The 16,837-nt window shown below is 41.0% G+C and overlaps 1 protein-coding gene across 7 annotated transcripts in view; it reads left to right on the top strand.

Annotated features, from left to right (window-relative positions):
- The window catches only part of ANKRA2 (ankyrin repeat family A member 2), a 63,873-nt gene that overhangs the window by 24,770 nt on the left and 22,266 nt on the right, over positions 1–16,837 (top strand). For all 7 annotated transcript variants that reach the window (XM_033929273.1, XM_033929272.1, XM_033929271.1 and 4 more), the window contains 3 exons: positions 5,408–5,473; positions 15,076–15,173; positions 15,625–15,750. In XM_033929273.1, coding sequence (XP_033785164.1) covers positions 5,408–5,473; positions 15,076–15,173; positions 15,625–15,750 — 290 coding nt within the window. The remainder of the gene's footprint in view (positions 1–5,407; positions 5,474–15,075; positions 15,174–15,624; positions 15,751–16,837) is intronic.

Here is a 16,837-nt window from a genome sequence, read left to right as displayed (position 1 = left end):
TGACTGTTGGATTTTATTTAATTTTCTATATCATTCTCCCAGAAGAGCTCAGAATGGTTTACATGAATTTATTCAGGTACTCAAGTATTTTTTTCCCTATCTATCCCGGTGGGCTCACAGTCTTTCTAATGTACCTGGGGCAATGGAGGGATTGAGTGTCTTGCTCAGGGTCACAAGGACTAACGTGGGTTTGAACCCACAACCTCAGGGTGCTGTGCTGTAGCTTTAACCACTGTGCAGGAGAGATGCCCAATCGGGGCAAGAGGGAGCCCAAGCACTCTTGCCCCGCGATCCCCAACCCCCCTCCAAGTCCGATGGGGCCAGGAGGGAGCCCAAGCCCTTCTGGCCCGGCGACACCCTCTAACCCCCACCCCACACTAAAATACGGGCAGGAGGGCCCATGTGCCTAAGGCCCAGCCCACAGGAGGGGCCTAAGACAACTGGGCCAATTCCGGTTGGCCCAGGCACCTCAAGCCCCACCTGTGGGCGGGGTTTGAGCCGCCTGGGCCAATCAGGCCCTAAGGCCAGCCATTCCCGAGATGGCGGGTCTGTCGGACGGATGGGCTTGGCACCTGTCCGTCCGACCAACAAGTTTTAAGGTACGGGGAAGGGGGGTGGGGGGGTCGGCGGGGTGTTCGGGGGGGCAGTCGTGGGGGGGGTTACGTCGAGGGCAGGAGGGCCTGGGATCCCTCCTGCCCGTATTTTAGTGGGGGGTGTGGGTTAGAGGGCTTGGGCTCCCTCCTGGCCAGATCGTGTGGGGGGGATGGGGGTTGGAGATCGCCGGGCTAGGAGGGCTTGGGCTCTCTCCTGGCCCCATCAGACTCGGGATGTGTGGTTGGGGATCCCTCTTGCCCCGATGTCGGCAGGGGAGTTGTGGTTCGATGGGGCAAGAGGGCTTGGGCTCCCTTTTGCCCCGATGTTGTCAGGGGGGGGTTCACAGTTCGACAGGGCAAGAGGGCTTGGGCTCCCTCCTGCCCGGATCGTTGTAGGGGGGGGATTCTGTAACCGGTGTTGTTTTTGACAGACACCGGTTACAGAATCCAGCTTTTAGGCGAAGGACTGGCTCCTCCTTCGCCTAAAAGCTCTTGTTTTGGACGTTTGGGGCTTAGGCATTTTTTAGGTTGATTATATGGTGTAAGTTTAGACATAGTGGTGGTCTTGTAGAAAGATTTATGGTCTACTAATCAGTTACATAAACAAATATGTGCCTGTTATTTTCTAGGGAAGACCATAATATCTCATCCAGGTTCAGCTTTCTTTGCCTACTTACACGACACAAGACCCAGGCTAATGAGAAATACTTTTATTATAAAAATAGAAAAATATAATTCACAAGCCAGCAGCAATATCTAATTATTGTTCACAAAATATTTGAATACATGTATGAAACTCAGTACATAATTATCATAACACACTTGCTAGATAAATAAATAAAACTAATTCTTACACACGCAAAACAATTCCTTATAATAACAATTCCTGATTAGCAGCAATCTATTACAGTTATCACCAAGAATAGCTTTACAAGCCTTATCCTATATCACAATAGGATATTTTATCTAACCCCAGCTGAAAGATAGGTAAGTTCCTTATTCTCACCATACAATGAGGCCTTGGCACAAAATCAGGTAAAATGGAAGACGTCTCTCCTCAGCTTAGCAGATATAGAAATCCTTCTGTTACAGGAACAAGAGTTCGTCAGCCACTTGTACAGCTGTAATTGAGGTTGGCAGCAAAGGTTTCCTTGATGTGACGGAATTCAGATCTGTTTAAGGTCCGATTCACTCTCTTTCAGACAAAGAGTCACACGAGGTAACTGTTCAGGTCTTAATTATTATAAAAGATGTGCGTGGAGAACACCTGTGATGAGATGTGAGTTCACCCCCATCCTAACACAGACTAAATTATAATTAGCACATTTCTCTTGGATCTCGTCAGATGACCTTCGGCCAATCCAGAAACAGAACTTAGATGAATAGCCTTTCTGTATAAAGTCTCGTACTATCTGGGAGACAGAGGCGCCTTCGACAGATAAGCACAGCATAGGAGTATGCCTCCCCCAAGATTCACATGGGCATAGCTGGATGTCCTTGACTAGAATACAGTTCTGGTACATACCCAGAAGGCATCAGGCAGAAACGGCAAATATGTGTTCTTCTTTCTCTTCTTGCTAGGTTCAGGCTGGAATGATTTCTTGCAAATAATGGTTCAGGCTTGATGATATCAGAGAGGCCTAACCTTCAGGGGCAAATAAGGAAACACCCCTACAGTCTGGGTGTTTTAAACAGCTGAACGTAGAGGCAGGCCATTATCAAAAAAAAACTCCTTTTTTTTTTTATAATGGACATTTTCCTTGCTTCTACTTTCAACATTTAAGACCTTAGGCCAAAAGGGGACTTAGAAGTTTTTTTTTATTATGACCCTCCACACTTTTAATCAAAATATATTGTCACAGTGAAGCAAACTGATGACATCATTGTTTTGGCTATCTGTGTTGGCTTCTATATGGTAGCACAAAACATGATGTCATCAATATAGAGCAGTTTTGTTCTTATTCCATGTTTGAAAATAAGTAAATAAATTTCTAACTAAATTAGAACAAATAGGCTAACCACTAGGCAATTGGAGCCTACTTTTGACGCCACTAGGTTCCCTAATCAAGGATGCCTAGCGACGCCTAACTTCGGAATACGTGTGCAACTTTTGACCATACCAATATTCAGCCAATCCTCCCAAAATATAAATTAACAATTAAGAGTTTGATGCCCTCTGACATCTAACACCACCTACCTGAAAAGTAGGCGTGGTTAGGTGTGGAGAATAGGCATGGTTAGAAACATAGAAAATGACGGCAGAAAAGGGCCACGGCCCATCTAGTCTGCCCACACTAATAGCCCACCCCCTAACTACCTCCATGAAGAGATCCCACATGCCAATCCCATCTTTTCTTAAAATCTGGCATGCTGCTGGCCTCAATTACCTGTTGTGGAAGATTATTCCAGCGGTCAACCACCCTTTCGGTGAAGAAATATTTTCTGGTGTCGCCATGAAATTTCCCACCCCTGATTTTCAACGGATGCCCTCTTGTTGCTGTGGGTCCTTTAAGGAAAAAGAGATCCTCTTCCACCTTGATAAGGCCCGTGACATATTTGAACGTCTCGATCATGTCTCCCCTCTCTCTGCGTTCCTCGAGTGAGTACAGCAGCAACTTACCCAGTTGTTCCTCGTACGGGAGATCCTTGAGTCCTGAGACCATCCTGGTGGCCATTCACTGAACCGATTCAATTCTCCGCACATCTTTTTGATAATGAGGCCTCCAGAATTGTACACAGTATTCCAGATGGGGTCTCACCATGGATCTGTACAACGGCATTATGACCTCGGGCTTACGGCTGACGAAACTTCTACAGATACAGCCCATGATTTGTCTAGCCCTGGATGAAGCTTTCTCCACTTGATTGGCAGTCTTCATGTCTTCGCTAATAATCACCCCCAAATCACGTTCTGCTACAGTCCTTGCTAGAATCTCACCATTTAGGGTTGACTTAGGCATCGCTAGGCATCCAAATTAGGCTAAGTAAAACCTGGCCTAATATCCATGATGCCTAAGTACACCTAGGTGCTACTAGGTTGGATTCTATAAACGGCGCCTAGCAGTTGATTGACCACCATGCTGAGCAGTACATAGGCTCCATTTATAGAATTTGGTTCTTGGTGTTTAATTGGTGAGTCATGTAATGATTACAAGTGGCTTGCAAGATGATATATGGAGTGTTTTGATTCAAGAAGGTCTTTTCCTATTCTTGGATAATGAAAGAAGAGTTTCAAGAAATCAAGTCTTAACATGCACATTATTCCATGGCCTAGCTGCTATGAGACTGATCAGGCAGAAGTGCACTTGTAAAAATCCCCTAGCAGAGACTTCTGCTGGCATCACCTTAATAATAATAATACCATGATAGAGGAAAAGGGAGAGGGGCGCAAAGAAAAGGAAAGGAATTGCAGGAAAAAGAAGATGAGATGTACACTATGTACATTAGTTTGTAATGGTAAGGAACTAGAGCAAATGAGATACCAAGCTGAAAAGGAGGAACTTTTGTCATCTGACCTATATTTTTTTCAGTTTTCATTTCATTTTGTTGTCTTTTGTTCTGTTTGAAGCATCTTCTAATATAAGCCCTGTACATCATTAAGAAAAACAAAAAGAAAACTGATGCTGCTTAGTTTTCTCAAGTGTCAGAGGAAGAAAGTACTGTAGTTGCTATGTTAGTTCACATGCCCAAAATTAAACTCGGGGAATATAAATCTAATATTTGGTGGATCTAAATGATGAACAGTTCAATTATATAAATAACCAATTCCCTCCATATGTGATTTTAACCTTGATACATTATATGTAAACTAACTTCTGAAGTGCTCAGACTCTGATAGTACCAGCACAGCCAGCATCATTGACTTCACCAGACTATGGACTTGTTTAGCATTCATATGACATGATTGAAATCTTAAGCATGAATTTCAAGCACTAAGCACTTTATATAAAAGAAGAAAATCACAATAAAATAATATAATAAGATTTATTAAACAGATTTTCAGTGTAGGAGGAAATGCAGTGATAGACCAAGGGGGTTTGCATTTTGGGGCGTGTCCCCGTTTGCGGCTTCTCTACCTGCGGGTTCTGAGCACTTCCAAAGTTAGTTTACATAAAATGTATCAAGGTTAAAATCACATAGGGAGGGGATCGGTTATTAGTTCACATGCCTACATAGAAAGAAAGGTAAACAAATTTTAGGTGACACAGATGTAATGGACAAACTTAATGCATTTATAACAGGCCTGAATATTCAGTAAATTTCATAAATTTACAGCTTGCATTATAGTAGTAGTGATTTTTCAAAGCTGTCAAAAGGTGTAAAATAAATAGTGGTAGCAAAATATAAGTTGAAAGAAAACACTGGTACTAAAGCAGAGTCAGCAGAGCACAACAAAGTACTGTCAGTGAGATCAAATAATGTCTTTGGGCTCATACAGTAAGACTGCAAAGGGATATTGAATAGCCAGATAGGCAAATCTGGCTGAGATGTGGGCAAACCATTCTCATTCTTAGAGCACCATTAAAAATAGAAATAAATTCTTTTACACCTCCCCCCCCCCCTTCTACGAAACTGCGCTAGTGGTTTTTAGCGTAGGGAGCCGTGCTGAATGGCCTGTGCTGCTCCTGACGCTCATAGGAACTCAGTGAGCATTGGGAGCAGCACGGGCCATTCAGCGCGGCTCCCCATGCTAAAAACCACTAGCGCGGTTTCATAGAAGAGGGGGTTTAGTCTTTGAGTGTAAAGTTCTAGTAAAAAGATGAAAGAAGCCACTATAACAGTCACTCAATGACCTTTGTGTCCTGTGCTTACAGCTCTCTCTGTTCATCAGCTGGCGGCGCAAGGAGAGATGCTGTATTTAGCAACCCGCATTGAACAAGGTAAAACTTGATGAATAGTAATTTGAAAAGCCTTGAACAAGCCAGCTGCATTCTAAGATTAGATGTGATGAAATGTCCTAATCTATGTAATGTGTGCCTTTGTTCTGTTCTTCAATGGTTTTTTGGAAAATCACTGATCACCTTGGGGGAGGGAGAAGAGAGATGCTGGACACTTGGGGAAGGGAAGATTGGGAGATACTGGATCATAGAGGGGACGGGGAGAGGAGATGCTGGGCTTGGGGTCCTTCAGCTGCATCTTGGTTTGGGGGGAACATCTGTTACAGAAGGGCAAAAGGCACTTGGAAGCCTGCAGGAATAGAAGGAATTTTCTTTTTGGGTATTTCTGTAGCAGTCTTTGTTTATATTATTTTGTTGTCATTAAGAACCGATCCCCCTTCCTCTAAAAATGGTTTTATTAAGTAGCATGAAACAGGTCATCATAACTTATTTTTTACTTAAATTATTTTTTATACAGTAATACAAATTGGATAAACAAACCAATTTAGGGTCTAATTGAGTAAAATGTTTTACAAAAGCACAGACTAGAGACAAGTCCTTATGAAACTAGGTTTAGAGGCTGAACAAATTTATGTTACGGTTTTACTATGGCTATGGTTTCAGTTTCGGCCAAAACTGACTGTGTGTTCTCAGTGAAAGCCGAAAATTTGTACTGTCTCTTCCCCCCCTCCTCTCCAAACATGAGCTGCTTTGCTTTCTGCCCATCTGTAGGGGCCGTTCTCGGGCCTATCTTACAATCCTTGGCATTCTAGGAGTGTAGTCAGGGTAGGAGTCGCTCCTGCCCACTTGTGTGGCAACCTCATGAGACTAACGCAAAACTAAAAAAAGGGATGTTTTATCAAACTTCTTAACATTCACTTTATGAAATTCTATATACAGAATGTCATTACATTTCTTTTCTTTTATTATATCTTTATCTTTTTAAAATTGCATCATTTATTACCTTTAATTACTAAAAACAATTATGCTGCTAGAAGTATAAAGTGCAAAGCAAACTCTATCTTCAGCTCTCAATAGCCTCCAACTCCAGCTGAGTTTCAGTCTATTCGTCATTAGGGTGGTTGAGAGCAGAAGACAGAGTTTGCTCTATGAAAGGAACACAATACTATTTCATCCAATGGATTTTTGGACACTTTGAATCATGCACTTTACCTGGCCACGGCAGCATAGAAGAAGACTTCAATTGAGATAAGTGCCAACTGATATATTTTTTCCCGGATTGAATTTATGAAATATATATTTGGATGAAATACTCAAAAAGATCAATTGATGAACTACATGAACTATATAAATTAACAAACTATTGAAATCATGGTTAATTGAGGAAAAATGTTAACATTTTCATTGAGGTAGCATTAGAATTCATTCTAGTGGTTACTGCCGTGGCTCAGTTTTGTTTTTGCACATAATTTCACTTTGCACTTTATACTTGTAACAGCATAATTGTTTTTAGTAATTAATGGTAATAAATGATGTAATTTTAAAAAGATAAAAATATAATAAGAGAAATGTAATGACATTCTGTGTATAGAACCTCATGAGATTGCCACAAGAATTCACAGCAGCCATTTTGAGAGCAGAGCTAACAAGGGCAAGAGTAACTGGGCATCACTCCTGCCCTGACTCTTAACACTAGACCACTAGGAGATTATAAGGTTGTCTTGAGGGGGAGCTACGGTACTCTTTACATTCTTTTTTGTTTTCTAAGTAATGCAGTTATGATCTTGCAGAGTAGTTTATAATATGGTAAATAGAGTGATCCAAATAAATGCTTTAGAACAAAAGTTTAGCAGGAATATCAGTCTGTAAATTTGGGATGATAAGTTCCTTAGGAATCAGCCTCTCTATGAAGATATGACATCAGCTATTACTCCAAAGTCAACCATTTGAAAAGCACTGTGGCTTTTAGTTTGTTTTCATTGGCTGAGGTCCATGTGTGCAGAGGCTATTTTACTTGGAGGTAAAATATGGTTTTTCATTATTTAAATTTATTATATGGCTTGGAAACTATTTGGGTGATTTTACAGGATTTCCTGGCTCCGTTAGGTATGATGAAGTTGCAGCATTTTAATCAAACTTTTGGTGTATAGAATCTAGATTCTATGAGAAAGGAACTAGCAGTAGTTGTTTTCAAGCACAACTATTGGTCAAATGTATGTTACTAGGAACACATATTATGCTGATTTGAAAACATATAGAATTCCTTTAACAAAGGTGCGTTAGGGCCTTAACGCGCGCTGAAATGCCCCGCACACTAGCCGCTACCGCCTCCTCTTGAGCAGGTGGTAGTTTTTTGGGTAGCGCGCGCTAATCCAGTGCATGCGCTAAAAACGCTAGTGCACCTTTGTAAAAGGAGCCCATAGTCTACATCAAGAGTTTTATATACTTAGTCCAGTGAGTTTCCAGTTTTTTTCATATCGTAGGAAAAATAGCTTACAAAAAAACTGGAAACTCATTGGACTAAATGCATAACCCTCAAAGGAAACTTGCTTTTTTACCAAACTTTTCAAACCACCCTCCTAGTCCTTGCATTCAGTAGTATCAATGTGATATAATGTCTGCAGTGTACACCAGGGTCTGGACTCTTTACCTTATTTTAGAAATAATTTGTCATACTTTATCCCTTTAAATACAAAATATCTCAGTACTACTTATTTGTGCACAGTTGGGTAAGCATAAAAAGCTAGAAAATGTTGTTGGGATATTTGTTTGTTTTTTTTTTGGGGGGGTGTTTGTTTGCTTACATCAGTGGCTCGCAAACTTTCTGCCTGATGGCACACTAAATCCAGTGCCCCGGCCGGAAGGCACCCGGAAGTGCGCGGACGTCGACACGATTGTCACGTGCATGCATAACATCACCATGTTACATTACATTAGTGATTTCTATTCTGCCATTACCTTGCGGTTCAAGGCGGATTACATAAGAATTGTCATGGTATTATGAAATATATAAGGCGGATTACATAAGGATTGTCGTGAAATTAGGAAATACAAAGGGATAATTTGAACATTTTAAATTTGCTAAGGTGTAGATAGTATTGTAAGTGAAGCTTGGGATGGATCTGGTTGTGTTAAATAGGTTTTATGTATTTTTTGAAGAATAGGGATTTTGTGGTGGGGGTTTCTTTTTAAGGTTTTGTAATCTGTGGTTGAAGACAGCAGATTGTGAGTTGTCTGTCTAGTTTTGCTGCTCTGGTGGACAGTAGGTTGTCATATAGTTTTCTTCGTTTGACATTTTTGGTTGGCGGGTGTGTGAATAGTGTGTGGGTTCTCCTGTGTCTGGTTGAGGTGGATTGAGTTAGTCGGTTATTCCAGTAGGTTGGGCTGTCTCCGTTTATAGCTTTAAATAGTAGGCAATAAAATTTGAAGTGTACACTTGCTAGTATTGGGAGCCAGTGTGAGTTGTGGTATGCCTCTGATGTGGTCGTATTTTTTCAGTGAGTAGATGAGCCTTAGGGCTGTGTTTTGTATTGTAGTTGTTTTATCATGGTCACTGGGCAGGGGAGGTATAGTATGTTGCAGTAGTCTATTAGGCCAAGGATTAGAGATTGTACCAGAAGTTGGAATTGTTTCCTGTCGAAGAATTTTCAAATTTGTCGTAGGTTTCTCTTAGTTGCGAATGATGTTTTTATTATTTTGTTGATTTGTGGTTGCATGGTACAGCCTCTGTCAATCAGTACTCCAAAAAGTTTTAGCGTGGGTTGAATGGGGTATGAGATCGAGTTTATTACTAGGTTTGTTAAGGTTGGGGTTTTGCTGTTTTCTAGGAGGATGAAGTTTGTTTTGTCAGAGTTAAGTTTTAGTTTGTGTTCTGTCATTCATGTTGCTACTGTTTCAAGTGTTCTGTGTATTGTGCCTATCATGGTGGGAGCTGGATGGTCGAAGGGGAGGAGAATGGTGATGTCATCTGCATAGCTGTAGGAGGTTAGGCCATGTTTGTCTAGGCAGGAGCTGAGGGAAGCAATGTATAGGTTGAAGAGTTTGGGAGACAGAGGTGATCCTTGGGGTACTCCGCAGGGGTTGGACCATGGTTCTGATTTTTCTTTGTTTGTTTTAACCCTGTAAGTTCTGGATTGTAGGAAGCCTTTAAACCATGATAGTACCTTGCCTGAGATTCCTATGGAGTCTAGTGTTTGTAGGAGGATGTCATGGTCTACCAGGTCGAAGGCTGCGGAGAGGTCTAGTTGTATGATCAGTATTTTCTTGCCTGTACTGAGGTGTTGTCTAGCTGTGTCCATGAGTGTTCCTAGTAGGGTCTCAGTGCTGTAGTTGGTTCTGAAACCAGACTGTGTGGGGTGGAGTAAGTTGTGGTTTTCTAGGTATAAGGTTAGGGCTCTTCCTCGCCAGTGTGTCGCACCACACCTGAAATCTCAGGAGGCACACTGGTGTGCCGGGGCACACAGTTTGTGATACACTGGCTTACATGTTATTGAAAGGTCCTGACTCAGAGGATATTTAACTACCATAAATCTGCACTTACCTAAACATGCCAGATTTGTTGAGAAGACCTTGTAAAATGGCTCTCCTATGCTTGCAGGTCCTGGGACTTGAGGGTAATAATTTCCTGTGGATTTAGCAGAGGACTGCCACCTGCAGGCTCTAACAATTGTCAGTGGGCCTCATTGGTTCACATTCACACAACAAACTTTCCTTAGCATAACTCTTGACTGGCCCAGAGAGAACTGATAGGTTGTGCACGCCTACCAACAGATGGAGACTGAGAATTCTGATTTTTTTCAGTGCGCCAATAAGGACCCTGCACAGCCCCTTATTAAATCAGTAGTCTCAGTCTCCAGTAGGTGGTAGTTGTGGTGAGCCCTGCAGTCTCTTAGATAATTTCTATTTCTTATTTTTGTCTGACTTTTTTCTTTTTCTCTGTCTTTAGTAGTCTCCTCTTTTTATTTCTCTGCATCTGGGCTCTCTATGGTTTTTTTTCCTTTTGTCTGACTGGGGCTGACTGGGACTCCTTGGGGAGTTCTCTGTTGCCAGGGAGGTGGTAAACCCAGGTGGCCAAGTCCCTCCCTCCTTTCCTCCCTTGTTACCTCTTCAGGCCCACTTAGGTTGCTTGAATTCTTCTGGAAGCAAGGCTGATAAGCAAGGCTGTCAAGAGTGTTATCAAACAAATCCATCTGGCCCAGTTTCCTGTTTCCAATAGTGTCCAATCCAGGTCACAGTACCTGGTAGAAACCCAAATAGTTACAACTTTCCATGTCTCAGTTGCATGCTATGAACTTTTCCTCCAGGAACTTGTCCAAACTTTTCTTAAACCCAGCTACTCTAATCACTGTAACTATATCCTCTGACAATGAGTTCCAGAGCTTAACTATTCTTTGAGTAAAAGTATATTTCCTCCTATTTAATTTAAAAAGTATCCCTATGTAATTTCATTGAGTGTCTCCTGGTTTTTGCACTTTTTGAAAGAGTGAAAAATCAATTCATTTACCCATTCTACACCACTCAGGATTTTGTAGACCTCAATCATATTCCCCTTCATTAGTCTCCAAGCTGAAGAGCCCCAATCTCTTTAGTCTTTTCTCATATGAGAGGTGTTCCATCCCGTTTATCATTTTGGTTATTCTTCTTTGAACCTTTTCTAACTCCACTATATCTTTTTTGAGATACTGCAATACTCAAAGTGAGAGCGCACCATGGAGCAAAATAGAGGCATTACAATAAACTCAATTACCATCCCTTTCCTAATAATTCTTAGCATCCTGTTTGTTATTTTGCTGCAGCTGCGCACCTGATAAAAGATTGCAGCATAGTGTCTACAATGACACCTAGATCTTTGTCTTGGGTGCTGACTCCCAAGTTGTACCCTAGCACTAGGTAACTATAGCCTCCTTTTATGAAGCTGCGTTAGCGGTTTTTATTGCCTGTCACAGTGGTAAAAGTTCCGACACTCACAGGAATTCTATGAGGGTCGGAGCTTTTACCGCTGCGGCCAGCGAAAAAAACTCTTTAACGTGGCTTCATAAAAGGGGGGGCATGATTTTGATGATTATTCCCCAAGTACATCACTTTGCATTTGTCCACATTAAAGTTCATCGGCCGTTTAGATGCCCAGTCTTCCAATTTCCTAAGGTCTTCCTGCAATTTTTCACAGTCCTCATGTGTTTTGACAACTTTGAATACATTTGTGTCATTTGCAAATTTAAGGGTTAAGGGATAGGGACTTGTATATCACCTTTTTGTAGTCACACAATCACATTCAAAGCGTTTTACATACAGGTACTCAAGCATTTTCCCTATCTGTCCCCATGGGCTCACAATCTATCTAATGTACCTGGGGCAGTGATGGATTAAAGTCATAGGAAGCTGAGGCTGTAGCTCTAACCATTGCACCACACTCTCCTCACTTACCATTCCACTTTCCATATAAATATGTTAAATAGCACCGGGCCTAATACAGATCCTTGCAGCACTCCACTAATTACCCTCCTCCATTGACAAAAATGACCATTTACCCTTCTCTCTGTTTTCTGGTTAATAACCAATTCCTAATCCACAACAGAGCATTGCCTCCTATCCTATGACTCTTTAATTTTCTCAGGAGCCTCTCATGAGAAACTTTGTCAAAAACTTTCTGAAATCTAGATACACTACATCAACGGCTCATCTTTATCCACGTGTTTATTCACATCTTCGAAGAAATGAAGCAGTTTGGTGAGGTAAGACCTCCCTTGGCTGAACCCCTGCTGACTCTGTCCAATTAAACCATGTTTATCTATGTGTTTTTCAGAATTTTATTTTTTTATAATAGTTTCTACTATTTTGCCCGGCATTGAAGTCTGGCTTATTGATCTGGAATTGGATCACCCCAGGAACCTTTTTAAAAAATGATGTAACATTAGCCACCTTCCAATCTTCAGGTGCTAAAGACAGTTTAGCAATCTATAACTCTGTGACTAAAATCCAGAACTTCTCAAATTTTTGCAAAAGAATATTCAAATAATAATATTTTATTGCCCCCTCATGATGCAATAATTACTTTTAAGGAAAGGGTGCAGGGTCTTACGAGTCACATCCATAATAACAAAACTGATGAGGATGGTATTAAAAATAGAAGAAACAGTCTTTATTTCTTAATCTTAGGGAACAAGGATGGTATTAGAAATTAAAAGGTCTTTTTTCTGAAACTTAAACATCCCTGAAATATTAATAATAGCACTATACCTTTTCACTTTTTTTTTTATAGCACATGTGGAGAGGCTTTTTCAATGGACATCTAAGTTGAGTTTGGATATTTTGGAAAAGATGTCCAGAAATCCAATAGAGAAAATGTCCATTTTTGAAACTGTAAGACGTCTATCTTTTTTTTTTTTTTTTTAATGACCTATCTAGACATTTTGGCCCTTAGTACATCTATCTTTTTTGACCATTTTCGAATACAAAGACATCCAAATAAAAAAGGCATAAATATAAGCCATTGGGATGTCCAAGCAGCGAGCATTCTTAGCAAACTGGCCACACAGACAAAGCAGAGAGGCACTCTAGGGAGTACCGCAGTGAACGTTACATTAAAAAGTCCCAGTTACACGTGTCACTATAACCTGCTTATATTGTATGGTGAGCCCTCCAAAAGGAGAAAGGAGGAAATGGAACTTGTATACTGCCTTTTTGTGATTACAAATTCAAAGCAGTTTACATATATACAGGTACCTATTTTGCCCAAGGTCACAAGGAACAGCTCTGGGATTGATTCCACAACTTTGGGGTGCTTGGGCAGCAGCTGTACCACTAGGCCACTCCTCACCAACCCAAAACTTACTCTACCTATTTGTATACCACAGCCCTAATGCCTGCAGGTGTCATTTTTATGTAGGTACAGTAGGTTTTGGGTGGGTTTTGGAGGGCTCACCAAACAATATAAGCAGGTTATAGTGACATGTATCTGGGACTTTTTAATGTGGCATTCAGTGTAGTACCCCAAAGAGTGCCCCTCTGCAGTGCTCAGATATGTATGTGTGACTATCTGAAGCTATAAAACAGGATGGAATGTACTGTTTTTTTCACATCTTTAGGTGCTGGGAGGGGGTTGGTGACCACTGGGGGAGTAAGGGGGAGGTCATGCCTTAATCCCTCCCGTGGTCATCTGGTCAGTTTGGGCACCTTTTTGACCCTTATTTGTTTTTAAAACAGGTCTAGCCCCAAACGTCTAAATGGTGCCTTGGATTTTTTTTTTTTTAGGTTTCATTATCTCTGCAGAACATCCTAAGCCCGCTGAACACGGGCCCTTAAAATTTAGAAGCAATGGACAAAAAACAACCAGAAAGACATGTAGAAAGTCAGTTTTGCAAATAATAATAATAACAGTTTATATACCACAATACCGTTAAGTTCTATGCGGTTTACAATAGATTAAGCGAGGTACAAATTGATTGAATTTAAGAGGGGGGAAGAGGAGAGTTAATAGGACTGGAAATGCGTTGTTGAGGAGAAAGAGATTAATAGGACAGAAAGATGTCCATGTGCCAGTTTATGCCATCTTTTGGACGTCTTATCTTTTTTGAAAATGAGCCCCTTAGAGTTAGCTTCTACTTCTGCTTGTATCTGTTTGTGGCTATTTTGTACATCTTTTTCTATAAGTGTAATAGAACAATAATAGTGGTCCTTGTTGTGCCTCTGTCCTTTTACCTTTGGCAACTGTCATGTCTAATGCAGGTCAGTATGTGTCCCATTACATTGTACTTGTTAACCGTGTAACCATAAGTTCAACGCGGTTTACAAAAAATTATTAACAGTAAACATAATACAGGAAATAGAATGAGTTAGTTAGTCAAATGCTTGGAAAATAGATAGGTCTTCAGCTGTGTTCTTAAAATGTTTGTAAGAGTAAGCTGTGAGTGATAGTGCTAAAAATTCTTTATCGTGAAAAGCTGCTTGGAACGCTAAAGTATGATTGAGAAATTTCTTGCTTTTGCAGCCCTGGATAGGAAGAAAGTTAAACAGGGCATGAGTTTTTCTGCTATGTTTGTCAGTGGTGTGTGTAAGATGGCTTTGTGCAAAAGTAACTGTCAAAGCACAAGCTCTGAATCTTTTTACCACATCATACATTGACTGCTTCTAATAAAAAAAAAACTTTACAAGGGAATCGCAGATGAGACTAAAGTGATTCAAGAAAACTATAATAACAAATCATAAATTCCAGCCTTAGCATGATTAATCTCCCCAAGATGGGGTTTTATTGGATTGTAATCACTTATTTATTTATTTTTAAAATTTCTATTCTACTTAATACCTAAGCAGATTACAATAAAGCATACATCACAAACATTACAAAACTGCTGCAGAAGTGTTAGCTGCCAAAATATCCTTTAAACAAGAAAAGACAAATTTACTATTCAAAAAATCTGCTTCAAAGATCCCAGGAAATTGGAAGAAAATATGCCTTTGTGTCATGTCCATCTTAACAACCCTAATACATTTTCTAGGAGTTTGAAAGCTGAATATCATGACTCCTCCTTGAATGACCCTAGTTTTCAGCCCTGGGGAATCATCATGAAGCCTGTGCATATGATACAGGGGATCTGTTGGAGAGTTTTAGACAACAAAACTGAGCTGTTCCTTTATCTGTTTTTTAGAGAATGTGATTAATCTGAATGATGAAGAAGGCTTTACACCACTCATGTGGGCTGCAGCTCATGGGCAGATTGCTGTGGTGGAGTTTCTGCTTCAGAATGTAAGGAAAGAGATTATGCAGCTGCGTTAATGTTTTCTTTTAATGATTCAAAGGTTCAGAACCCTAGATGTGCTGTGGGACTGATGGGGAACTGTGGTAACCTTTAAAGCTCAGAGGTCTAACAGTTGGAGGGGTGACTGCAGGTGCTTTAACCATTGTAAAAGCTCCCTTCTGGCTACCAGGTGATGATCTGTACTGAAACATCATCTTCCCTTCCTGCCTCCACACCTCTCACTCATCCTGAAGCAAGGATGGAATTAAACCTAGGTTTCTGGGTTAAATGGCCTCCTCCTGTTTGATGGAAGATTTCAAATTTTGTTCTTATCCCTTAACAGATGTTCTGTTCATGCATGTAGGGGGTCTTATTTTAGTAAAATCAGGCTCTGATAGGAACAGAGGATTTCAGACTATGGTGCTGCAGGGTTTCAGTAATGTTTTGTTTTCTCTCTAGGGGGCAGACCCTCAGGTTCTGGGCAAAGGTCGCGAAAGTGCACTGTCCCTTGCATGCAGTAAAGGATATACTGATATTGTCAAAATGCTGCTGGATTGTGGAGTTGATGTAAACGAGTATGACTGGGTAAGTCCACCCTTGCAATTCAGGTGGTTTTAGGAGGTCTTTTGTATTTTCAAAGATCTACTACCTCTCATTTATTGATCATCATGCTGTATGATCTGATATGTAGAAATGTGTCATGCTTGATTATGGAAAATAGAGTGTAGATGTACTTAATCAATGCATTTCCTAACATATTTATCAGTGACCATATTTTAAGTTTATGTTCTAAAGTCTGGTCTTACCAGTGGCTCAATCAGAATGTGGAAAATCTTGAGTGTGGTGGTCTGGGACAAATGCTATGGCTACTGAATGAAAGAAACTGTGTCAGATATAGCCTGTTGAAACCTCAACTTGCTACTGCAATAGCCTCTGGAGCTGTCTGGAACTGCTGCACTTTAAGCCTATATCAATTGGTCTCACTTTGGAGGCCCTCTAAAGCATGACAAGGGGACAGAATTTGTCCCTGTCCCCGTGGTTAATTGCAAGAAACCATCTCCAGGTCATTCTTTAAGGAGAGAGGGAAGAATATGAATGGGCCCTCAAGCCTTGCATTGAAGAATGCTGGTGTAGAAGGACTGAGATTGAGATAGGCACTAAAGATGGTTTCCTGCAGTTATCCGTGAAAACAGGACGCATTCTATCCCCATTTCATTCTCTGATTCATACCTCTCTATAATGTACAGAGTGAGGAAAACAAAAGTAACCATAGACCTTTTTAACATTTTCTCAACAACCACTTTGAATTTCAGTAAGAAATTTTACGTACTTTCTTATCCCTGGACAAGCAGGCAACATATTCTCACACATGGGTGTTGTCACCGGAGCCACGGCACGGACTACTTCAAAAGTGCATCGCCACTTTAAGTCTTTAGAAAGTTTGCGATAGCCCGCACTGTGCATGCGCGAGTGCCTTCCTGCCCAACATAGGCGCACAGTCCCTACTGCAGCCAGAGGTGCCTAGGTTCCAGTCTATCCCCGGATAATTGAAGTCACCCATGATAACTGCGTTGCCTCCCTTGCAGTTGCGTTTAATCGCGTCTGTCATTTCTCCATCAATTTCTTCGGACTGCCCTGGGGGTCGGTAGTAGATGCTGATCTTCGTTTCCGT

This window comes from Geotrypetes seraphini, chromosome 1 (assembly GCF_902459505.1).
Source record: "Geotrypetes seraphini chromosome 1, aGeoSer1.1, whole genome shotgun sequence".
Taxonomy (NCBI): domain Eukaryota; kingdom Metazoa; phylum Chordata; class Amphibia; order Gymnophiona; family Dermophiidae; genus Geotrypetes; species Geotrypetes seraphini.
This window is presented reverse-complemented; position numbering and strand designations above follow the sequence as displayed.